This window comes from Rattus norvegicus, chromosome 12 (assembly GCF_021556685.1).
Source record: "Rattus norvegicus strain SHRSP/BbbUtx chromosome 12, alternate assembly SHRSP_T2T, whole genome shotgun sequence".
Lineage (NCBI taxonomy): Eukaryota > Metazoa > Chordata > Mammalia > Rodentia > Muridae > Rattus > Rattus norvegicus.
This window is the reverse complement of record NC_141545.1, coordinates 48,873,174-48,898,664: the sequence shown is the minus strand read 5'-3', so window position 1 is coordinate 48,898,664 and position 25,491 is coordinate 48,873,174. Positions and strand designations below refer to the sequence as shown.

Genomic DNA, 25,491 nt, shown 5'->3' with positions numbered 1-25,491 from the left:
TTTGTTTCCCAGAATATTATATAGAGATTAGGTCTAACTGTGGAGATTACAATGGGCTGTATCTTCCCTTCAGGAATCTCTAAAGACCTTTCATAGGAATGGCAGCAGCGTTAGAGGCGGGGCCTGTCTGTCAGCATGATGGGATGTGGCGAGGATGGATGGCATCCTCTGGAAGAGTCTGGTCTCGAGGGTGTGAGAAAACCATTTCTCTGTGTTCATCTTGCTGTGTGCGATAATCCCTCATCTAATCGCCAGCATAGGCCGACAGAAGATCCAAACTGATTACTGACTAGCCATTTCCAGCTGTCTCCTGCACTTACACCGTGTTTATCAAAGCATACACCTAGGTGGCTTAACTGATGCAGAAGGTGGCGGCAAAGACTGTGATTGTAGAGGCCTCGAGTCATGTGAGACACGCAGCAGCCTTAACTAGAAAAATGGCTGCCAGAGGAAGTTGGCTGGGGAAGTCTGCATAAGGTCTGTGGTTCAGCCAGCTGAGGTGGGTGTCTTCTGTGACCGGCTATGCTTTGCCTCTCCCCGACTCCTGACTTCCTCTTCCCACTCTATGGAAGACGCTGAGGTCGGCGTCCTAAAATCCACCATGGACTTTTTTACCCGCTGTCATTCACCCAGCGAGTGATTGGCTAGGAGCTTTATGAGGTTATCAAGCTAAGTTTGTCCTGCTCATGGTGAAGTCAGTAACTGACACCATATTCCTTCCAGCAGGGGCAGTGAGAGCAGGGTCTGAGGTCAGAACCACCTCCCTAAGACCTTTCTTACTTGTAAAGGAATGTTTGACTAATCTTTACTTAAAAACAATTTTCAAGCATACATGCACACACACAAACTGAATTTTAACTATGTTGGACAGTACATTGAAACCGCTCCCATAGGGAGAGAAATCTAGAAGACAGTATTAATACCCCACAGCATATACTTTGGGTTTTGAGACTTGTTGCTTAAATTCGCAATCCTTTTGCCTCCCGGAATCTCGTATGTCTGTAACAGATGATGCTTTCCCTGATGTCAAGATGACATTAGAAACTGAATACATTACCAGAGTGACCAGAAGTGCCAATGTCTGTTTGAAAATCTCAGAAGAGGGAGACACACCCACTAATAGCGTTCAGGAAACGCTCTTCAAGTGCAGTGCAAAATTACTTACGGACTAAGTCCTCCTCCGTCAAAGCATATGGGTTCAGTGCAGCCAGCATGTAAGTCTGTGAGAGTTACAGTGAGCATGCAGAGCCAGGAGAGCTCAAGTGCTGCTCTCTCGAGCTGTTAACAGACAGGTTCCCTGTAGCCGGCGTGGGGTCAGTTACTGAACAACATGCCATCTTTCTGCACAGACAAACCACAGAAACCTGACCAGGGCAGCGCTGCCAGGCGCACATGGTCCTGGATGACGTCACTGCTCAGTGTGCACAGAACCACTTCAGCGGCTGGTCCCTCTCAAAGCTACCAAAACGCCACAAATCAGAGAAACTACAAAATTTTATGGTGAGTCACCTGGGCCTACCTGACTCTCATTAACATAATTACTGACAAAATGGGGGGGTCCCTTATTACCCTGCTGTTCTTTAACTGGCATTGTAACAAAAGGCTACAGTGCTCTTACAGGGCTACTCAAAACACTGTAAGTACCAAGCAAAGAGACCTGGGTAGCCAGTGGCCCTAGCAGTGGACAGGGGTCCTCAGCACTCTGAGGGGTGGCGGCTACATGGAGGCTTGCTGGGGAAGGTGGTCTCTTGCTCGCAGGTCCCTTCCTTCTTTTTACCCTTGCTACAGACAGACTGAGTTGGAATATGAAGGGTCAGCCTCCGACTCTCAGGCCCTCCCAGTCTTCCACAGGAGGAAACCAGCCTGCTCTCTGTGCACATGAAAACATTTTTCTTTTTACACAATGTCCCTTTGGGAACAGGGACCATGTCACTTAAGTCTTTTATACCCTTTAGCGGCCTTTCTTAAAGGTGGGTGCCAGGGAGGCCACTGAAGTGTGAGTCCCACACCAGCAGAAGGGTCTGGCCTACTACTTCAAGTGGAGAGCTGTAAGCCTGTAGCCATCTCCCCTCTGTTCTGTGAGCACACCAGGACAACTGAGCCTGGCCGGGACTTGTTTGATATGATGGCGCTAACATAAAGTAAGTCAGCAGTTAAAAAAAAGCCGTGACACTTTTGTGCTGACCCAAATACACTTTAAATTTAATAACTGGGTGGACTGCCCTATCACATGTGACCAGTAGCTAGCTAAAGTTTCATTTGCTTAAGGAGACAGTGCGCTTAGAACGTGCGCTCTACATGATCTGTGAGCTGGTTAAATAGGTGAGAAGAGGCAGTGTGGAGGCACACAGTGTGGAGGCGCACAGTGTGGAGGCACACAGTGTGGAGGCGCACAGTGTGGAAGCCGGCCAGCTTTCTCCAGGTCAGAGGTGCATGGCTGCACGTGCCTGCTGCTGTGAGAAACCAGGAGCAAAGCGCTGCTTCATGCAGGACAGGGGGCTGTTAGCAAGGGCCGGGGCACAAGGGCCAGCTCCCAAGCACAAAGCACCAAGGAGCACTGCCCCTCCTCCAGGGCAAACCGGTCAGAGTGTACTTAACCCTTCGGGTGCTTTCATCCCTGGACCAGGAAAGTGTGGAGGGGAAGGAAGGCAGAGACGAAGAGGAGGTCACAAGTGCACTCCTCCCAATCTGGAAGTGGAGAAAGAAACAAGCTTGGGAAAACATAAAACAAACACGTCCCCACTTCCCACCCTACAGCTCACACAGTCCCACGCACACACGCAGGAGCTCAGTGACAGTCCTGGCACAGTAATCTCTAATGAGGCAAGAGCCTGCTGGAAACCACTTTGCACTTAGGAGGCCACTTGTCCTTAAGGAAAAGATACCACAGCCGTCTCGCTACACTTGGCATGGCTTCAAACTGGCAGCACACACTGTTAATGCCTGCAATGACGCTTGCTCTCCCGTCGAGAAGGAAACACCACATAGTGCTATGGATGACTCTGAATTGGGGCATACGATCACCCCAGTCCTCAGGACAGACGGGGCAGCACAACCACAGCCGCACTTTCTCTAGGATCACATACACTGCTTACGCTGCCAGGGAGGTCGCCTTCATTTACGTTCAGTTATATAAAAGTCAGGTTCCTTTTCACTCAGTTCAGTGGCCAATAGACCAGGTCAATGGTTGGTCTTCAAGCGTTAAACCCAAATAAAGAGAGGCTGTGACTCCTGGGTGCACACAGTGCTGCAGTTTTACCATGCTAAAGTCTCGCAAAATCAGAACTGGTTACTTCCTGAGAGCTTAGCATGTACTTCACAGTGCCCTAGGACTCTTAGTCAAGTGCTCTATGTACTTGCAAGAAACCAGTTTGACACTGCAAAGGGTGACACCACACTCTGAAGGAAGAACTATGAAGGGCAGTTTATGCCTGGAGCACGCTGTGGAGACAGACATCTTCACAGTAAGTCAGTCCAGAAGACAGAGGAGTTCAATGTTTGAAAACCTGGCATCCCCATGTGCACCACGGTGTCGTCGAGAGCCTGCCACAGAGCAGCCTTAGGAACCGAGGCTTGTGAGCGGATGATGCTTGTGAGCGACGTCCACCATCAGTTATTTACACATTCCCTTCTTTGTTTGTTAATGATATTTTGGAGATAAGATCTGATGTGGTCCAGACAATCCTCCTGCTTCAGCTTCCTGAGTGTGCTGGTTTAATGCTTGCTTACCCTGCATCTTTAGGAGATAACCAAGCCATACTACTAGCCTATGCTGAGGTCCGTAACCAGGATGCCGAAGCCAAGACTGTCTCAGCTCCATGTATCCAGTCACAGGCCCAAAAGAGCACCCTGGGGCCCAAGAGTTCCAGTTCATACAGGGGGCATGTCTCTGCCTACCTGGTTGTTTTTCAAAAGATTATTTTATGGATGATGTTCTGCCTGCTTGTATGTGTGCCATGTACATGCAGAGCCCTGGAGGCCAGAGGAAATGTCAAATCCCCTAAAGCTGGAGTCACAGCTGGTTGGGAGTGGGCTGTGTGCCTCGTGGGTGCTGGGACCTTAACCCAAGTCCTCAGCAAGAGCAGCCAGTGTGCTTAAGCCCCGAGCCACGTCTCCAGCCCCAACCTCTGCCTTTATGAAGACAGACATTTCTGTTAGTAACCTTTACAATTGGCTTTCGTTTGTAGAACCTAGGAAGGAAGCATTACAGAAAAAATGCCAACAGAGGTTGTCTCAAGCCCTGTGTGACCAGATGCACCTGCAGACATCCGTTCAGCACACACAGGGGCCCTCTCAGCGCCCAGAGATCTGCAGGGGCAGAAGAGGGAGAACAGTCACACTGCACAGCAGAATGGACATACACTGGTGCTACTTACATGAGTGGGGAAGGGCTGAAGTCTTGTCCGGCTTTCTTCAGGGTGGTTGGCTTCTCCCATTGGGAGGTATGGTTTCTGGCCTGATCCAGTCTCATACATGGACATGGGTCTACTGCCCCGGGCTGATGGCCGGCGCTTCAGGGAGGAGTGGCCCACAGTGTCTTTGTGGTCAGAGGCAGTCTGGACCTGACAGGCACTGGCTGTGGCCTGTCTCCTGAGGCTTGAGTTCTCACTCTGTAGAGTTTGAAGCTGAAAGAAATGTTTGGCAGTGGGTCTCTGTTTTTGCACAGCAGGCAGACAAAGCAAACGTCAAATATTCCAACATAACACGACCTCATGAGAGCATAAAGCTAGCTAGACTGAATGGGGAAGCCATGACAACCCCCCTCCTCCTTCCAGAATAACCTACTTTTTCCACCTCACAGGCTCATGAGAAACTCAAGCCTAACCACCTAAAGAGTTGTCATGGTGGGGTCAGAGAACCGGTACAGACAAGCTGTACTCTGGATTATTCTAAGGCTGTCTCGAGGAAGAGGTTCAGAACATTAACCGTGATTCTCTTCACACGGGCCCTGAGTAATCTGCAAATGGGGAAAGTGATGGGAGACACCATGGAAGCAGCACAAGAGAATCCGAGTTGCTGTGCAAAGCAGGAAAGGATGAGGGTCAGCCCAGGAAAAACCTCAGTGCCTATTGCTTTCCAAAGAGCCAACAGGAAAAGTAGGAGGGAAACGTTACTGCATAGCACTTCCGATATTCTAAACAATTCAAGCACATCTTTAAAAACATATAGGGGAGACAAACCATGGTAAGTTTGCGAACTTATCACAAGAAACTGGCAACCTCTTAGACTACATTAGTGTCCTCATGCGAAGGGAACTCCGCAAGGCACACTTGCTTCTCTCTGGTGATCAAACCTTTTCTGTGGGGCTGTGTACCTGCTCCTCTCTCCTTCGGCTTGTCATGGAGTTGGTGATGTTGGCTGTAAGTGGGTTGGGCTGCCTGGTGGCGCCTCACTTTGGTCAGACCCTGCCACCTGGAGAGCCTGGGTCTTTCTAATTCACATGTGAGCTGCTTCCCAGTTAAGAGATCAGCAAGGAATTGCGGGGCTGACAACTTAAATACAAGTAACTGTGTCCATGCTGCCTCAGCCCCAAACCTGTGTGTGTGGCACCTCATGTCACCTCAGCCCTGTACCTGTGTGTGGCACCTCATGTCACCTCAGCCCTGTACCTGTGTGTGGCACCTCATGTCACCTCAGCCCTGTACCTGTGTGTGGCACTTCCATGTCACTGCATAAGCTGGGGATGGTATGAGTTCAACTGCCTACTCTGGCAGAATGTATGTATGGCTTTGACCACACTGTCCTGTCCTCCAGTGCCAAGTTTAAGTTCATAAGCAACCGTGTCTGCACGGGGTCCTTATTTTCCAATAGCAAGTTCATGCAGTATTGGGAGTTAACTCTCAGTTTTTATTTAGGAAGCACCAGTCTGGGACTACATGGATCGTGGCGCCCCTCTTCATTAATTAGCACTGTTTCCAAGCAACTGTTAAGTGTGAATGATCAGATGTAAACCACACTACTTTGCCAACTCCATTAAAAACGTCACCTAGCTTTGAAATAGAACAGTCCACACACCCTTCGCCATGTGAACGAGCCCCACGTCTGTCTGTAGTGCCTACGTCTACAGAAGCGTGGCTTCCTGGCCTCTATTTGCAACCTCCTCTTTACAAGTGTGAGTGGCCTGTCGGGATATGCATGGGGAACTGGGTGGGGTCCTGAGAGAGAAAGCCGTGTGAGTACTACATCCCTAGATGCAGGGCTCCCGTGTCTGCCTAAGCTAAAAGCTCTCTGTGGCTATCAGAGCACACTGTGAAATTATAAACCCTCTGGACACCGTTGCTGCCTCTGAAACCTCCAGTCTGGATTTGGACCCCTGTTTTCTAAGATGAGCAGAGGTCCTGGTTTCAGCTGCCCCAGCCCCGCCCCTCACGCAGGGCATTTAGTCCAGGTCCTCCAGCACAGCGGCTGTGGTGTCCCGGAGCCTCGACCCTGATTCACCATGCATGCCAGGAGCTGAAACACAGTCCGAGTACTCAGGCTGGCCTCAAACTAGTTCTCACCCCAAGAAGGGTTGGAACTTGTGATTTTTCTGCCTCAGGCTCCAAAGTAGCTAGGATTATAGGACTGTATCAGATTTTAAAAAGTTAATTACTTTGCATTTACAAAAATGTCCCACGATAGATTTTAATGATGTTTATAAGAACCATGCTATATAATCTGGAAAAAGTATGGCAGGAAATAAAAAAAGTTACAGGTAACTCAATAGTTTCAGAAATCACAAGCGTTTGTTCATAATAACGGACGATGGCTCTGGTTGTCCATTTCTGAGTGTGTGTGTGTCTGTGTGTGTATCCGTGTGTGTGTGCTCAGTGTGTGTATGCACATGTGTGTGTCTGTGTGTGTGTGTGTGTGCTCAGTGTGTGCATGCACATGTGTGTGTGTCTGTGTGAGTACAAACCGCAGCACACATGTGGAGGTCAGGTTAGCAGGCTTGGTGCACATCTCGGACCCACTAAATCTCTCCCCTTCCTTGCTCTACAGTTCTTAGAGAAACTCAAGACACTGCTTTCAGAGATTCCAGTTGTCTCTAGCAATTAAAATAAAAATAAAATATTACTGTGTCTGCATGTGCTGGTCAGAGGACAACTCTGTGGAGTCTTCTCTGCCTTTCTGTGGGCTCCAGACTTGAACTCCAGCTGTCAGCTTCTGCAGCTCTTTTACCTGCTGAGCCAACACTGTTTCCTTATTAATCTTCTGCATACATGTGTGTGCACATGTGTGTGATGGGGAGGCGTGAGTGGAGCCCTGGTACCTTTAGCAGCCTCTTGCACACACGGAGGCAAGGGGTCTCACTATTTAGCTGCTCTGTTAGCAGCCTGCTCTGGAGACTTCCTCCCTCCCTCCTGCTGCTCCTGCTGCTCGGGCACCGCAGGCGGACGCCTGTGCCCAACCTGGGTTTTCCCATGGGTTCTAGAGGTCTGAACTTCAGTCCTCCTCTTGCCTTTCGGTGTTTGCCCTGAGCCATCCCTCCAGCACACGTGTCCTCTATAAACACTGAAGGAGAGTTATGGGTAAAACAGCGAAGCTCAGCAGACCAACTTACACAGGCAAGTTCAGAAAAAATCACCCAGGAACCTGACAAGTATGGTGACTGCACAACTACCACATGTGTGTGAGCCTGCTCAGAAAGGCGGAGGAGACGTAAGTCCCCTGCTGCAGCAGAGGGCTCTCGGGCTCTTGCTCGCAGCTGTGCAATAGTCTGGATGGGCTTCGAGGCAGGCGGGTGCCAGTCCAGGAGAGCTTCATGTCTCATCCCCTGCACTGCAGCACGAGAGCCCCTGACTTCAAAGGATCTCAGGACCTTGCTCCTTGGCTAGCGGGAGCTCCATTCTTTGGCTTTCCTTAAAAGATGCACCTTGAGGGCTGGCAGGATGGCTCAGGGGTTATGAATACTGACTGTTCTTCCAGAGGTCCTGAGTTCAATTCCCAGCAACCACATGGTGGCTCACAACCATCTGTAATGGGATCTGATGCCCTCTGATGGTGTCTGAAGACAGCTACAGTGTACTCAAATAATACAGAAAATAAATCTAAAAAAAAAAAAAAAAAAGGAAGATGCACCTTGTGACTTGGCCTTACAATAGCATAAAACCAATTTGTTTTGTTCTGCTTGCAGTGCAGAGAGAGCTTTTTCTCAAGACAATCTGATGACTACAGTGTCCACAACCTAGGGCACAGCTGATATTCCTCAGTCTGCCGCTCTCTCCCATCACCACCCCAAGCGTGCCTTCCTACTGCTGCCCTCTCCTACAGGGAGACTCATGCAGTTCTGAGTCCCTTCCTTGCACTGCAACCCTTTAATACAGTTCCTCACAGTGTGGTAACCCTCAACCATACAACTATTTTATTGCTACCTCATAACTGTAATTCTGAGTTTTCTGATGGTCTTAGGCAACCCTTGTGAAGGGGTCTTTCGATGCCCTCCTAAGGTTGAGAACGGCTGCCTGAGGGGAATGGCTAGCAGAGTGCTGAGCTCACAGGTTGTCTCTCCTTGCTAGTGCAGGTGGAATATGTGGTAGTCTTCTGTGTGTCGTGCCCTGCTCTAAGTGGTGACACGCTGAGATGCTGGAGAGGGTTGCCAGGGTAGCAGTCAGAGTCAGTGCCAACAGAGAAAGCCCCTCGCATGGTATAGGCTGGGACTTACATGCTGATAAGCACGTGCTTTTGCCTGCTCTGTCTGCAGGGTGTGATTAATCTTTTTTTTTTCTTTTTTTCGGAGCTGGGAACCGAACCCAGGGCCTTGCACTTGCTAGGCAAGCGCTCTACCACTGAGCTAAATCCCCAACCCCGTGATTAATCTTAAGGATCAGTAATCGGTGTGGAACATCACATCCAATCAGTAGCTCCCAGATTCCCAGAAAGCCCAGGAGAGGGCGAAGCTGTGCTGTCTCACACAAACACTAGGCTGTTAGGTCTCTCCTAGTGCAGTTTACTCTGAATGTATTTTTACATGCAAACCCAAGGCCTTGTGTTCATACATACACTGAACTAGAATCCCAGCCACAGAACCTGGCCCGAGCCTTACGCATGCTAGGCAGATGCACTACCGCTGGGCTCTAGTCCCTGTCCTACTCTGAATGCATTTCTAATCAGAGGACTACATTTCAAACATCCACACACACCCTGCTTTTGAGAGGACAGCTTGGCCCCAGTATGTCTAGGCCTATTACAGTAAATGTTTTTCTTCCCTCTGACCACAAGCATGGCGACTGGGATCAACGCGTCGACCGTCCTGGCATTTATGACATGTTACCTTTTTCTGCATAATTCTCAGCTCGCCACTCAGGTTGTTATTCACCTTCATTAGCTGCTGTCTCTTGGCCTCAGAAGCCACTAGGGCGTGTTTGACCTCCATAAACTCCTGCACAGTGACTGGTCCATCTGACAAATCTGAATCTAGGCTCTAAAAATAAATCGGGAAAATGTTCACAATCTGAGATGATAATGGCAGACTAACAGCTCAAGAACGTCAATCTCTGGCCACGCCAGCTGAACTGCAAGGTAAACCGAATGAAAGGCAGGGGCCCTGCAGGGCTCTGACACTGCACCAGAGCTTCCCAAAGGAGCAGGCAGGGCGCTGCAAACCTATGTGCACACTGCTGTCTAAGGTCTGTCCTGACCTGCATACACTGTCCGTGCCAATGTAAAGAACTCACTCTTCCATGAATTCATTCATTCACTCCACACTACCTATTGAATATCAGGCAATTTCCAGAGGGCTATAAGAGAGACAGAGACTGCCGCGTCCATGGCGTTCATATCCCGGCAGCAGAGAGGGAAGAACTAACTACTGCGGCAGGACTGAGGGACTGAGTGCTGTGGAGACAGACAATGGAGCGGGTGGGGCACAACAGCTGACTGGGTTGCACGGGAAGGAGCTGGGCGAGCTGTGAGGCATGCTGGGGAGCTGAGGGCTTTGGTGAGTGCTGGAGGAGAGGGTCCAACAGCAGCAGAGCTCAGCTAGAGGTCGGAGGGGACGACAGGAGCCCAGTCAATCAGTGGAGGTTCTATCCCTGACGGCCTGGTAATGATCTTGGCTGTCACTAAGTGGACTGGTATGAGGCAGTCCAGGCAGGGGTGTCCCAATGTAAATGTAAAACAGCAAATGCTGGACACGTCTAAGTCCTTCTCCCTGCTTCAAACCTGCAGACTTCAGCCTAGCTTCTTGTTTATTTATTACTCAGTGTCTGTGGAGTGCCTATCTGGGTCAGTCCTGGATTCAGCCTGCAGTGGGGTGGGGCCTTTTTTTTTTTTAAAACATTTATTTATTATGTATACGTCATACAGCTTTCTGCCTGCATGTATGCCTGCAGGCCAGAAGAGGGCATCAGATCCCATTACAGATGGTTGTGAACCACCATGTGGTTGCTGGGATTTGAACTCAGGACCTCTGGAAGAGCAGACAGTGCTCTTAACCGCTGAGCCATCTCTCCAGCCTGGGGTGGGGCCTTCTAGACACCTTGGCCCTCTACCCTACTCATTGAACAGTGGCTTGGTCTCTGTCATGGGGCCCCCCTGGCCTAAGCCCCGAGGCAGCTCTGCACTGCCCTGTAGAACTCAGCTCCTGACTGAGGTGTCCTGAATCTCCACACTGTGTGTGACTCTTTAGGCTGCTCCTACTCATGACCAGCCTTCTCCCAAGGCTGTGGCCGTTCCTTCTATCTTCCCAGACTTTCTTGTTTCACCTTCTACACAGGGCACAGGTCAGCACTTCTGCAAGGCCTTGTTTCAGAGCCCTGCATTGTCAAGACCTCCTCTCCTGATGCTCTCTCTCTTCCAACTTCCTCACCTTGTCTGTACTTTTGATGCACACCACCTATGCGGTCTATGTTCTACTGTCCCCTCTTCCCCATCAGTGATGTCGTCAGGGGAGGAGCCAAGCACACTGGAAGGATTAACACCCAGAGAAGCCACTCAACACATGCTTTTTTTGAGTCGAGGCTGATCCTTCACTTGCTTGGGGACAAAGAGCCTTATTTTCAGAGCACTTATTTCATTATCTTTGCTTGGCTGGAGGTAGCAGTGAACCCTTTCCCCTCTACAGCGTCTTCCAAGGCCTAGCCCTGCACTTTGGCCAGTTTTATTTCTTCTGCTATGTGTACGTGCGCTTTTCCTGGTAGTGCTGGGAACGAAACTCAGGGCCTTGCACATACTCGGTGAGCACTCTGCCATGCAGCTACAGCCCCAGGGTGAGAACGAGCTTTAAGAGGGGGCATGTGTGTCCTGTGTGAGGAGTGTCCTCTCACCTTCTGCCGGTTTGTCCTGCTTGCTCTGGTCTCCACGTCTGTGTCTTCATCTGAGGCCACGCTGTCATAGTCTGGCTGGTCATTGTCCTGGCTCTCAGTGCTGTGCTGGTTACTGACTGTTCTCAATATGAGTTCCACATTGTCTGTTCACAGGAGGAGGAAAACTATTTCAGACTTAAAATACACTTTCCCTTCTAAAAGACCACCAAGATGACTTTCTGGCTTAGCCACAGAAAGAGTAACACTGCATTCACACCCAGAGGTTGATCAAAACAGGCGGCTTAACCGACACAGAGCAGCTCAAGTGCTTCCCATTCACCTGTCGAGCTCAGACAGGCCCCATCGCTCCACACTGTAGAAGTAAGGGGAAGGAAGGCAAGTGGACTGTGCCGTGCACACAAAGGACGGCAAGTTCAACAGGAAGCTCTGGGCATGGAGACACTCGCCTTCAATCCCAGCACCAGGAAGAGGCAGGCGATTCCTACAGTTTAGAGGTCAGCCTCATCTACTAGTGAGCTCCAGGACAGCCAATGCTATATTCTGTGCCTCAAAAATAAACCAACTAAACCACAGAAAGCACAGCCTAGAAATCAGTGTAAAGAATAGGGACATAGTGGTCGGTCATCTAAGTCCAGGCTGGGAGACAGAGGAGAGGATACTGGATCACGTGGACACACACATACGTCAGTAGTGTCCATTCCACAGACGGGAGGGGACACACTCTTGCACATTTAGAACAAGTGTTCGGAAACCTCCGAAGACTCTTGGTTTACTTGAGGCAACTCAAGTTATGCTCCAATTTGCAATGATCTTTTACAGAGCTTCATCTGGACAGTGAATTCTTATTTCTTAAGAGGTACTGGTCCTATTTAACGTTTACAGTAAATCTTTAACATGCACCTGCATGCCAATAGAGGTAAAAAAGACTGACTGCAGAGGCTGTAGCCACTCGTGACGGCTGGCCTGTTTTTCTCTACTCATTGTTCTAAGCATGTACGCACACATAAGGTCTTGCCCTAAAAGCTTGTCACTGAGGTTCCTAGAGGAGACAGAGGACTACAGTTCCTGAGACCGCTGGTCACAGCCTTTCACGAGCCAATCAACACACATCCTTGTTTCACACGCCTCTGTTTAAGGGCGCCCTATGTAACACACACTGTGGATCCATGACCATGACTTGAGGACAACAGCATTTCAACTCGCGCTAGGAAGACGCTTACTGACCACACAGCTCCCCACAGCGTCCTCTCAGCCTCCTTGCACCCACGGACATGGTTCAACACCACCCACTGAGCTTCAAGCCTTTACTCAAGCAGTGAAATCACCAACGAAAAGTATGAGAACTCGGACAGACATGGCCACTGACACAGTGAAACCAAAACATGCAGGAAGGTGCCAGCCTCAACCCCAGCCAGAAATCCAGAGATGAGCTTTGGTCAAGTATCAGATGTGCCGGCGAGGAGCAACTCCATGTGTCTGTTCATCTGGGTAGGGCACCGTGCCCTGGACGGTCGCTATCTAAACACTTACCTTACACACAGAGACTGCACCAGGCCATTAGAACCATCACTAAGGACTCCTGGGAGATGTCTGTATTCTAATCGTGTAGCTGTTGCTCTAGAGGTGATTATTTTGTTGTTCCTAGTGTTTTTGACATTATACACAATATGAAACATCTGATCATTTCTCTTTTAGAGTGGGCATATTTTGAGGTTTCAAAGTTATACAAAACCTCCAGACTGTACCTTCGCCAATTTAATACACCTTTTCAGGACGGTTTTACTCTTGGTTGAATTAAAAGAATCAAATTCCTTAACAAGCAAGGGGAACACAAATTATTGTTAGTTAGTGATTCCTGCCTTAGGGGAGTATGATATTAACTGGAGCCTGAATGTTTATGGTATAAGTATCTTGTTTAAGTACCTCAAAATAAAAAGGCATAGTTCCCGTATCTATAAAAAAAATCAAGAACAAACTTACAGGCTGGCTATGAGGAAGTGGGTCCTATGTCTGGAGACAGGACCTCTAAGAGCCATCCTGAAACACATGTTCGGCGGGCACCCCAGCACCCCAGTGCTTGCTACAGAGACCTGCCATTCACAGCAGGAAACGGTAATCACTCAGAGGCAGAGGTTCTGAATTAAGTGACCACAGGGAATACAGCTGTGGTCAAGAGTCTTCCTCTCCTTATTCATGTCCCTCAGAAAATGTTAGGCTTTCGGGTTAACTTTGAGGAGCCAATTCTATGGGAAAGAAGTGATCAGGAAACACATCTAAGCTGAGTCTGAATAATTCTTAGTGATTTCGTGGCACTCCTTATTCTTCAGGGCTCCAGCAGGTACCTTTCTGTCAGAACGCATCAGCGAGGAGGCTCTCAGCAGGGGCTGTACTTCCCTCGCCTCCAGCTCTGGACTGAACAGCGTGTCCTAGAAGGCCCCAGGCACTCTCAGGGCTGGACACTTGCCTTTTGACCTGGAGAGAGGACTGCCTTGCTGTCTCCTCTTGGCGTCACTGAGGATGTCGATGACCAGTGTAGCAAATTCATGGGCATTAAACCGAGCTAATTTCTGTCTGCCCTAAGGGTGAGAGAGAATGGGCAGTATTATCCAGTGTAAGAGTGTAAGCACGGACAGCGGTGGCGACCACCCAGGATGCAGCTTACACCAAGGGTCTCCAGCTCAGTCACATGAACTCGGTCCCCATCACTCTCTAACCAACACCAATGGTTCCTGCGGCAGCGGCTTCAAACCACTTACTTCAGAGAACTTAACGTCTACACTTTTACAGCACAGATTACTGTTATGAATGAAAATAAAGTGGTTCTGGCTGGATGTGCAGCTCACTGGGGGAACACATGACAAGCAATTATAAGGCCTCAATCCTCAGAGCTGCCAGATTAGAACTCACAGTTCTATTCCCACTGATTTAATGTGAAGTGAGTGAGACGGGAATCTGGGGGAAATCTCGCTTTAGGGATAAGGTAGTAGACTGGACATGGGTCCGCTCTTACAGGCAGCCACTGGTCAGAAGTAAATCCTCTGCTCAAGTCTCCTCCCTGTCAGAGGCTGAGGCTCCCTTCAGTGTTCTACTGTTATAGACAGCACACCAGGGGAAACCACATGTATAAACCCACTTTAATTTTATTGGAAATATTCTTAAATGAGGATTCCTTTGCACAAGGAGGGATTTACTTAAATCTGAGGCTTCTGATCAACTAAAAAGCAAATTCCTTCCCTTCGTTCTCTCCACTTTCCTCCCACCATCTTTGTCATGGTCTTGCTATGTAGCCCAGGCAAGCTTTCAGCTTGAGGTCCCCCCGTCCCAGCTTCCTGAGCCCCAGGATCCCCCCAGAAGCCAACAAGGCACCCACAAGCTTGTGGGTGATACCCAGAGTCTCCTTTACTATCGTCTCTCATTTTCTTCTCACAAGTGTACGCTGTTTATGTGCAGGATACTCAACACCATGACATCAGTCATTCCCCAAATAGCACTATTAGCAAATTTCATACAGAGCCACTTGCCTGGTTTCGTGTCGAGGAGTACTCAGGGTTGACCGGAAGAAAGGGAACGACGGTTGTCTCAGTTACCAAGGTGCTGTGGTTTTGCGTGGCAAGCCAGACTAGCCGGAAGAAAAGAGCCAAGAGACAGAATCTCATCACACCTGCGGTGCCATGGCTCTGCTGGGAGGCATGGCTCATGCACTGAGGGAGACTGGGGAAGCACACTTGGAAGGCAGCACGTGCAAGAGTACATGTCTACACACGGGTTATGAGGACAGTAGCAACTGGGCAAGAAGAAACCAGGCTGGCCGCTGGCCACCGCCCGCTGGGAGCAGAAGCTTAGAGGGTAGGCCACGCGTTACGTCACCTGCATCAGTCTCTCGTCTGTCAACTTCATCGTACACATCCATGGCAAGTTCTTCAAACAAATGATTACTTAGCTGAAAGTAAAAATATCAGGAACACAAGGGACAACAATTAACGAGGACGCCTGTCACATCATCACCCTTTATCTCCAGTGTTCTACTCAAAGCCAGTGCCTGGTGACCGACATCGTTAGAACAACAGCGTTTTCTCAGGTCCCTCTCTTCCAACACACAGGCTACAGCCACAGAGAAGGCAAGAATGACTTACAAACCCTCTCAAACACAAGTTCCCATCCTGCTCCCTGTATTAGCCAGCACCCCAGAAGTCTCTGCTGTCCTGAGAACTTTTGTCTGCTCTACAACAGGAAGGGGTCCTACATCCCTGGCAGAGAAAGAAGACCCACAAGTGGGGATGGCGATGAAGCTCAATGTCGGATGACTGCTACACTGTGCAAGGCCCTGCATTAGGCGGTTGCACTGGTGGGGGTGGGTAAAGATGACGCTGTGTGGCACGCATCTCAGCGAGGCTTCCTATCAAGCAAAGCAGAACGTGGCTCCCCAGTGTGGTATGGGGTGCAGCTCACAGCACATCCATACAGACCAGACTTTCCCACAGCAGCCGGGATCTGGGCGACTATCAAGGTCATCCCACTGAGACCAGCTGAAGCCACAGCCATGGATTCTGGCTCCTCTATCTCATGAAACTCATCCTGCACCTCAACAGCTGTGGCCTCTCTACTCCCCCTGCCCTGTGTAAAACAGCAGGGTATGACATTCTGTCACTGTAGTTTCGAGAAAGAAAAAAAGACACAGGAGAAACAGAGGCTGAGCAAATACGCCAAACCTGGAGCCTGCGCTTGCAGAGAGCAAGGTGACTGAGGACTGAGGTGACTGAGGACTGAGGATGGCAGTCCCATCTCCTTTTAAGTTCCCTAGTACACTCAAATTAACTTATCGTTCAAAATGACCCCATAAGAATCCTGCCAGGGCAGATGAGAAGGTCTCAGCGCTTGCACATGCCAGAACTCTCTAGTTTCTCCCTCCAGGGTTTGGACTGAAAGCTTTTCTGTTGTCACTAATGGTGACATGGGTGCTCTGCTGAGGGCTGGTGGCATCTTAGACATGGTGTTAGACCCATTCAGAGCCAGCAGCAAGGACAGCTAGAATTTACTCGTCTCACTTCACAGCGAAGGGATCGCGGAACAGGCATTATTAGCCTGAAGACTTTCAGAGTGTTAACGTTTCATAATTCAGGAATACATTGTTTTTATCTGTTATATCTCTCAGTTTTTCACTAGGGATGGAGGAGAGCATACAAGACAGACTCAGGGGATGAGTGCTGCCCTGCCCTTCCCTGCCCTGCTCAGAGGAGCCACCCATGAGGAGGAGGTCAGGGATGCACAGCAGGACAGACAGTGCTCCCTTCCCAGCACTTCTGTGCTCTGGGACTGACGTGAGCCGGGTCAGTCTGACACACAGCCTAAGGTTTTACAGGCACAGGAAACTATGCCAGGTATTTATTTAATGCCCGCCCCATGTCAGGTATTACAGGCATGACCTCAGGCTCCATGTGATATCCACCCAGCCAACAGACAGAGGAAGGGGGGGCCTGACGCCATGTATGACACTTGCAGCCTACCAGGAAGCACACGGCAAGCATACACTTGACACGTTGTTATCTCAGCATGTGACTTCCTCAATTTAAGAAAGGCACGACACACTCAAACACACACAGATACAGAACACAGAGACATCAAACAAATTGCATAACCATTTATTTCACAGTGTAATTAAGTACTAGCAGGAATAAATTCACTTACGTGATAGTGACACCCTACGTGGCTATAAAAATCTCCGTGAAAGGGAAGGAGGGGAACCACAAAGCAGGAAATCGGGCTTTACCTACACACTCAAGCTCTAAGTCCAAGAGGAGCCAGACAAGGCAAACACACAGGCACAAGTCCTGCAGCAGGGCTCCAAGGCAGGGACTTCTGTGCTCAGAGAGCTGCTTCACAGAGCTGCCCCAACAGTGCACGTACACCTAACCAGGGGGAAGTAGGCTGGTGCCTAAGGGTTAAAGACAAGAAGAAGCAAAGGCTCTTGGTTCTGACCCAGGAGGCACTGAGGACAGGTAAGGAGTGAAATCTCACAAGGTGAGCAGGAAGCACCAGGCGAGACTTCATGGGAAAGACGGACACAGGGCCTCTTGCAAATAATGCAGAAAGATTAAAGTGATCTTATGGCCCACAGGCCTGGGCAAACTCTGAGATCACGAGCTTTCAGCAGCATAAACTGAAGAAGCTGGAGGAACGGCATCTGAGGGCGGCAGAGTGTCACTGCCCTACCAGCAGCAGCCATCACACGTGCTTAGTGAGTGCCCACATGAGTGAGGGGCAAATGTCAAGGAAGGGCACCCACACCCCAGGACCCTGAGACACACCGTCTTGAAAACAATCCTATACTATCCCAGGCAGGGGCTGCGTTTTTGACAGACAAGATGGCAGGTTGTTTGAGGTGGTCAGAGAACTGGATGTACCAACGTGCTCTGCTCTTCCCTGCTGCACACAGACCCAACAGCACGCGTCTAACTTAACACTAGCAGGTAACTCTGACAACAGGGACCAGCAGGGGCTCCATAGGGTTCCAGAGAAGAGATACTCACAGACTGAAGTTTCTTCTTGGCAGCTTTTGCCAACTCAGACAAATCCAGGCTGCTAAGAAAATGCACAAAACCATTAAGCAAGTACACAGAAGGGCCCTGTGACCTCACTAGGAGATTAAGACGCCCACGGGGTGAGATATCACTGTTTTCGGAACCATTCTGTAGCTGAAGAGTCACTGAAGACATAACCATTTGGTCAGGACTGCTAGAAACCCACAGTCAGGTAACACAATAAAGAGACACTGCCCCACAGCTGGATGACAACAGCTGGGTGACATCTGCTCATCAATTCATCTCTAGGCCTTGGGGTGGGGCTCAGTGGGAAAGTGTTTGTCCAATGTGTGAGCCACTGAGCTGCATCCATGGCACAAAGAAAAAGGCAAGACAAAACGGAGAGGAAAGAGAAAAGGCAGAAAGACAGGCTCACGGCTAGTCAGCAGTGAGTCACCTTGTCAGCTCTGGCAGCGCTGGCCCAACAGGGCTTCAGGGTTCACTGCGGTAGTAACAGTCATTGTACCTTACAGCTGGGCCAGCAGCTGAGGGCTCTTTTACTCAGCTCATGAACTAAGGATGGCTTTTGTTTTCAAACATTTTGAGTAGAGAAGGAAAAAGAACATCAATTTCTCAAAATGTAAAATTTCATCCAGCCTGTAACCCTAACCCACTGACACTCCAGAGGACATGCTGGCAGCCTGACAGGCTGACAGCTCCAAGATGAATGTAAACTGTGCCAGCCTCTGTCAGAGACAGAGCATCCCGTGCTTCCCGACACAGAAACACCTGTGAATATGACACCAACACCAGACAACCAGACACACAGTGTGGTATCACTGGCTAGTACGCATGTCATCTGGGCTCTTCCCAGCTAGGTTTCACACGGTGCTTTACTTACAGCCGTCTTATTTCCAAAGTGTATAGCCATAAAAGAGAGAAATGTATGAGCTCTGTTAAACACAACATATAATACACTCGAATACTGTAAACCAAGGCGATTCAGGGCAGATAAACTAAACTGGTCCTTACCTGTCTGCCATCTGAGGGATTATAAAGTGCTGTCCGTTTTTATGATCTGAAACAGAAGCCAGTTTTGCTCAGATCAATTTTGAGATCACCATTTTTTTGTCAGTTTAAGCTTCCCACTTACCCATGTTCCATAATCATGTGCCACACGGGAGAACAGGAAAATCTGAGACTGGACGCAAGTCCCCTGAGACCTGTCCAGTCTCAGACATCACTCAGTAAAGGACGCTGAGGAGCCAGGGTAGTTCAAAGCGGGCTCTGTCAGCCCATGGCGGCAGATGGCAGAGCTGCACTAAGCTTGGGAGAGGTTCAATCAAACAAGCGGTGGAAACGAGCCAGGGCTAGAGCAGGTGCGCTTTGCATGTGCTCTAGAGGGGCTCGACCTTGCCATCTGCTGAGTGACTGTGCCCTTACCCAGCTTTTAGAACACTGATTCACGTTCCAATGACAAAGCCACCCCAAGCGCCAACGTGCGCTTCTGTGTGCACTCAGTTTACCCTCCTAGGCCATGCCCGGGAGCGGGAGCACACGGTACACGTGAGTCTTACTTGGTAGGAGTGGCTGTCTTTAGCAGCTCTGGCGTTTTGCATTCTGAGCAGCAAGCAGAGTGCAGAGGCCATGCCTGCAGTCCCAGCACAAGGGAAGCTCAGTTAGAGGGACTGAGCTACACAGCGAGCTCTCCTGAGACAAACACTGAAGGCAGCAACCTTGCCCCTCTGAAACTGGCTGCCATGTGGGTGCTGGTGCCAAGGCAATTTTCCAGCCCCCCCCTTCCTATTTTTTTAAATTCACTTATTTTATTGCACGTGCATTGGTGTTTTGTCTGTGTGCACGTCTGTGTGAGGGTGTCTTATTCCCCTGGATCTGAAGTTATAGACAGCTGTGATCTGCCATGTGGTTGCTGGGAATTGAACTCAGGACCTCTGGAAAGGGAGATTATAATATATAAACTTTTTTAAAAAGATGTGTTTACTTTGTGTATGAGTGCTCTGTCTGTATGTACACCCACACGCCAGAAGAGGGCATCAGATCCCATGACAGATGATCACGAGCCACCATGTGTTTGCTGGGATTTGGACTCAGGACCTCTGAAAAACAGACAGTGCTCGTAACTGCTGAGCCACCTCTCCAGCTCTATAGATAGCCTTATGTCTGCTCATTTACACACTTATATACATTTCCTCCCCAACCCCTGTGGCAGTGCTAGGAACCCAACCCAGGGCATCAGGCTTCATGTGTGCTGCAAACACTCACAGCCCTGTAAAACGGTATTTTTCAAGAAGTTGAATTTTTTATCTCAACACATCCCATTAAAGAAAATGTCAGGTTCAGGAACTAGGAAGAGCGGCTGGAGAGACGGCTCAGCATGAAGAGCGCTGACTGCTCTTCCGAAGGTCCTGGGTTTCTTACACAGTGGACAGCTCGGCTTTTGTCCTGTAGCCCTCTCCTGACGCTCCTGCTTACGTGGTCTCTTCAGATTGTTAGCAGTCAATGCAAAGACAGTTTTGGATGTGTGTGGTTGGATTTATGTCATTTGTTACTTTCTGCTTAAGCTTCAGGTTTTTTCCTTTTTGTTGTTTTTGAATATTTTTAATAAATATCTTTCAATTATATGAGTACTGCTTAACGATGTGTTTTGTTTTGTTTTTAAATTTATCTCTAGGGTTTCTGACCCCACATTTCTGTCTGTCTTTCAGTGGCTAAGTAAGCTTGCATACTTAGAAGCTTTCCTGCTTCAAGCGGAACGTAGGGGTGCTGTGTGCCCTGCTTCGCTCACTTTCTCCGTCCTCCGCGCAGCCCCGTAGTCTGCTGTACCCTGCATGACGGAGCCTCTGCTGTCAGCTGCCACCTAGGGCTGCAGCCAGGGCTGCTCTGCTCCCATGCACCTCTTGCTGGGGCTGCCCTCCCATCCTACAACATCTCCACGATGGCCCCAGGCCCACGCTGACCTGAGGAAACCTCTCTAGTTCTGCTGCTAGATAAATTTCCTTCATTTTACAATGTGTTTAATTTGCCTTCGTGATAAAGGCTTTGCTGGGTATGGAGCCCTAGGCCAGCAATTCTTTTCTTTGGCCACCTAAATAATCATTCCTTTTAATTTAAACTAAATTCCATCAGATTTCCTTTTCCTCTCAGTGACTTTTGAGACGCACCGGGGCAACGGTGGGATGCTCAAAAAGTTGGCACTTCAGATGTACGCACAGAAATCTATGCCAAATACCCCACAATATTAATTAAGTAAAAATCTGAAACTTGTACCATCCTAGGTCCTGGGTACTTCAGATAAAGGATATTCAAAGCTCGACGTGTGAAATACCAGACTGACGTCTGTGAGTGTCTTCAATGCTAGCTTTCAGTAGCTGGATGCTGATGTGTCTCGTGCTGCTTTCTGTTCATTCACCTTCTTTGGGTGGTGGTATTTCCTATGTGGGCACGCAGAGGCCAGATGCTGGCACAGTCGTCTTCTCAATCACTTCTCTACCCTAGTATTCTTACTGTATGAAACATGCATTTTATTATGTGTACATGTGTTTTCCCTACACATCTACACATGCGGTACTTGTGCTTGGTGCCTGCCTCTGCCTCTGCCTCCAAGTGCTGAGATTTAAAGGTATGAACCCCACTTCTACTGCTTTAAAAAATTAATTTTGAGATTACAATTACATCATTTTCACTTCTTTCCCCCTGCAAACTCTGAGACACCCTCCTTGCTCCTTCAAACACATAGCCTCTTTCCATCAGTAATTGCTATTGTTGCACATATGTACATGCCACCACTGTATGCATAATGCACAGACCACCACCATATACATATATGCACAGACCACCACTGTATGCACATATGCACAGACAACCACTGTATGCACATATGCACAGACCACCACCATATGCATATATGCACAGACCACCACTGTATGCACATATGCACAGACAACCACTGTATGCATACATGCACAGACCACCACTGTATGCATACATGCACAGACCACCACTGTATGCATACATGCACATACCACCACCATATGGGTACATGCACAGACCACCACTGTATGAGTACATATACATTACCACCACTGTATGGTGAGACAGGGTCTCTTACTAAAACCTGGAACTTGTTAGACTCACTGGCCAGCAAAGCTCAGTGATTTCCCCAGTGGTGCCCCATACAGGCTTGTGGCCCATACCTGGCTTCCTACATGGATGCTAGAACCAAGCACAGGTTTTGGCTTGCAGAGCAAGTCCTTTATCTGCACAGTGTCCCCACCAATACGCCTAGTGCTCCCCACAGGTCCCGAGGCTGCTGCTGCTGGCTCTCCCTCGTGCTGGGACTGGGCCTTTTGCATGTCAGGTAACCACTCCACCATGAGCTAATCACACCTAGATGTAGATTTTCAACTTACATCTTGAACATTTCTAGCCCTCTACTAAACCTATTAATCTGGAGTTAATAGTTTAGGTACTGTAATTTTTTTTATTTTATTTTATTTTATTTTTTTTTTTTTGACACAGTTTCTCTATGTAGCTCTGGCTGTCCTAGACCAGGTTAGCCTCAAACTCCAGAGTCTCAGCTGCCCCTGCCTCCATAACTAAAAGTGTGCACCACCACTGTCCCTGTAATTTTCATTTCTAACATCTCTACTCGAGTCTGCTATCTTATGTTTGCTGCTTTTCAGACCATGGTCTCACTAGCTGGTTAAACGTTTCTGACAATTCCAACAGGACAGCTCATGGGAGCTGACTCGCTATCATGTGCGTCACAGGGTCACTCGGGTCACTGGGTGGCCCATTCTCTTTACCTGCTGGCCCCAGGCCTAGTGTCTGTTCACCTAGTGTCTATTTTCTCCATGCAGCCCTTGACGTTTTCCTGGCTCTTTATCCTCTGAGTCACTGTGGATGGAATCTGGGATATTCTAAACATTGTACTGAGAGACTCTGGGTTTCTTCAAGAGCTATGTAAAGAGTTATTTCTGTTTCTAGAAGGCAAGAGAGCAGGCAGGACTTTGCCTGCTAAGCAGGCAGCTAGAGACACACAAACCATATCCTTTCACACTGGTGGCCAGACATTTAGACACCTGTGTTATATACACAGTGCCACTGCTGTTATTATATACTGTGCTATATACACACTGCCATTACTGTTGCTACCTACCCACACCTCCGTTAGAAAGAATGGGAGATAAAATAAAACCACCCAGAGGAACCTTCTTCCTGTCAGTCTGCTTCAAGTCTCATTCCTCAAATTGGAAAGAAAAGGCCTCTTTGTACCTGCTGTGCAGCTCCAGATCACAGGCCACCAGCTTGACGGGACTTCAGGTCTTGCCATTCTTAGCTAGGATTTGGTTTTCAGAGCTGAACCCTCTGTGCATAGTTTTTAATTCCATTCAGAAGGAGAGATGGGCCAAAGTATGCTTGGTCCACCTTGCCCCCAAGTGCTCCTAATCCTACTGTACAAGCAGGGTAAGGAACCTCTGCACACATGCACGTGGGCGCTGTGCTGCAAACCCTGAGCCCATGAGGTGGCTCAGAATTAAAAGTACTTGATGCCACTTCTGACAATCTAAGTGTGATCCCCAGACACCACATGGTAGGAAAAGACTCCCACATGTTGAACTCTGCCCTGTGTGCACACCCCCATCCCGCAGTATGTGTTCCCCCACAAACATGTACTTTCCTGGGGTTGGCCATGTCTGTATAGGGCTGAAGAGACAAGGCTGTGGGCTTTGTGATTTCTGCTGCAGCTGTGTACTTTATTCAGCTCTGCTACTGTCCAGTGACTGCAACAGCAGGCATGGTTATCTCTCGGCAACACGTTACATAATAAAACTGCAGCTCACTGACTCCTGTCCAGATCACAAACAAGGCCAGGTAAAGGCCAGGCTCACACTGACAAGCTGCTCTGAGACAGCCGAGAAGTTTACACAACCACGTTCTGAAATGTTGTATAGCTCCCCTCTTTGTACAGGGTGTTGACCTGAGTGACCCTCTTTCCTTTATTAGTGTGGGTACTTAGAGATTTCCAGACTTATGAGAGGGATAAAGACTAATTTCATTTAATGAGGGAAGAGAGAATGAATGAACGGCCAAGGCAAGGTTCTGAAGAGCCAACAGGCTGTCCTGCCCTCAGCATTCTTCTGGTAATGATGGCTCTAGCTCTTCCCCTGCACGGTGTGTGGCATCAGGAGGGTTTGGAGGGAGAAAGGGCAGGGCAATGATGGAATTCGAGCGTCTCGAGAGTCGTGTGGGAAGCTTAAAACCAGCTGAAGGCACAGAGCAGTTGCAGGCCGAGCTGGGAGACACAGGAGATGCTATTTAAAATGCACAACAGAAACAACTAAAAATCCTGCAGTTATACTCTTCTTTCAATACAAACCCTGCTGACAATCTTCTACTTCTTTCTTTTCAAGTACAGACGCTGTCCTGACTTGTCCCTCCAGATTCAGGGTGAGCAAGGCTCCCCTCCTCACTCACCTGGTTTCCGGCCGCAGAGGTAGAAGGCCAGCCTGTCCGTCAGCTCGTACTGTATTTCTACGAGGCGTTCGGCCAGCTCACGGTGTCCTCCTTGCCTACCAAGAGAACAAAGTACCATTGACACAGCTCACAGTCCACTGGCCAAGCGAGAGCACAAAGCCCTCGAGACACCTGAGCAGCTTACCCAGCATGGCCGCCTGGAACGCTCTGCATGGCCGACTATCACCATCATCACTCTCAGTCCCTCTGTGAGCTGGTGCTCCCATCCACGATAGCCTCTAACCTTACGGATGTGTAAGAGTGCATTCTATGCACTTAACGACTTATGAGAGGGATAAAAATTGACTTCATTTAACGAGGTAATGGAAGAGGTTCTCAATAGCTAACTGGTGTGCTCCCAGAATAGAGACCCTTGGGAATTCTGAATCAGTAAGGCAGGATGGCCCCAGGCGTCAACATTCTGGAGAAGCCCTTCCTTCACATGATCCTGATGGATGGCGTCAGTTGGCCTCAGATCAGTCTAGAAATCAGAAATCATTTCAAGGGCTTCAAGGCAGACTGACCCACTGCAGAGCTCACCCCTGTGGCTACTTCTGCCTCTTCGTCAACAGGAAACAGCATTTGCCTTTCTTAACTCACAGTCAAGCGGCTTGGACCCTTTCAGCACAGAAGTAAACGCTTATGCTAAGACCCTGCCCCTTGCCGAGTGCACAAGAGCCTGAGGTGACTGACAGGGTCTGCAGTGGGTTCTGGTTCTCTTTAAGATCAGTCTAGCTTCAGCTAGTTCCTCTTTCCACATGCTTTCGACCTGCTACACACGAGTCTAACAGTTCCTCAGGTTTGCCCTGGTGCACCTGGCACAGCTCTCTTGGTCTGGGTGAAACAGAGCAGCACGGTGGGTCCTCGGTGCTGATGAAGCACTGTGCACATCTCACGACCCCACACCTGTCTCCAGTCCCATCTCCATGGGGATGAACACTGTCTGTTCCCGCCTTCCACGGGGACTGCCTTTCCTCTCTGGAGAATCCTTTAGCTCCTCCTTTACATGCCCATATTCAATTGACTCCTCAAAGACCATCTGAAGGAAGGGAATCACTGGGCCACCACGAAGAAGCCTTACATACGTTCCATTTTCTGCAGGCATGTGGGCCCACGTGTGTGGATTCGCATGCATAAGGAGGCTCAAGGCTTACATCAGTTTACATCCTCCTGGACTACCCTCTATTTAT

General features: G+C 49.1%; 1 protein-coding gene across 24 annotated transcripts in view; it reads right to left on the bottom strand.

Annotated features, from left to right (window-relative positions):
• Git2 (GIT ArfGAP 2) overlaps positions 1-25,491 on the bottom strand; it is a 40,809-nt gene that overhangs the window by 5,066 nt on the left and 10,252 nt on the right. For 2 of the 24 annotated variants that reach the window (XM_087578524.1, XM_087578536.1), the window contains exons 7-16: positions 24,263-24,357; positions 18,797-18,842; positions 17,774-17,825; positions 15,114-15,186; positions 14,768-14,865; positions 13,711-13,822; positions 11,247-11,389; positions 9,299-9,403; positions 4,377-4,625; positions 2,599-2,688 (exon numbers count right to left, since the gene is read on the bottom strand). In XM_087578524.1, coding sequence (XP_087434650.1) covers positions 2,599-2,688; positions 4,377-4,625; positions 9,299-9,403; positions 11,247-11,389; positions 13,711-13,822; positions 14,768-14,865; positions 15,114-15,186; positions 17,774-17,825; positions 18,797-18,842; positions 24,263-24,357 — 1,063 coding nt within the window. 24 annotated transcript variants of the gene reach the window in all.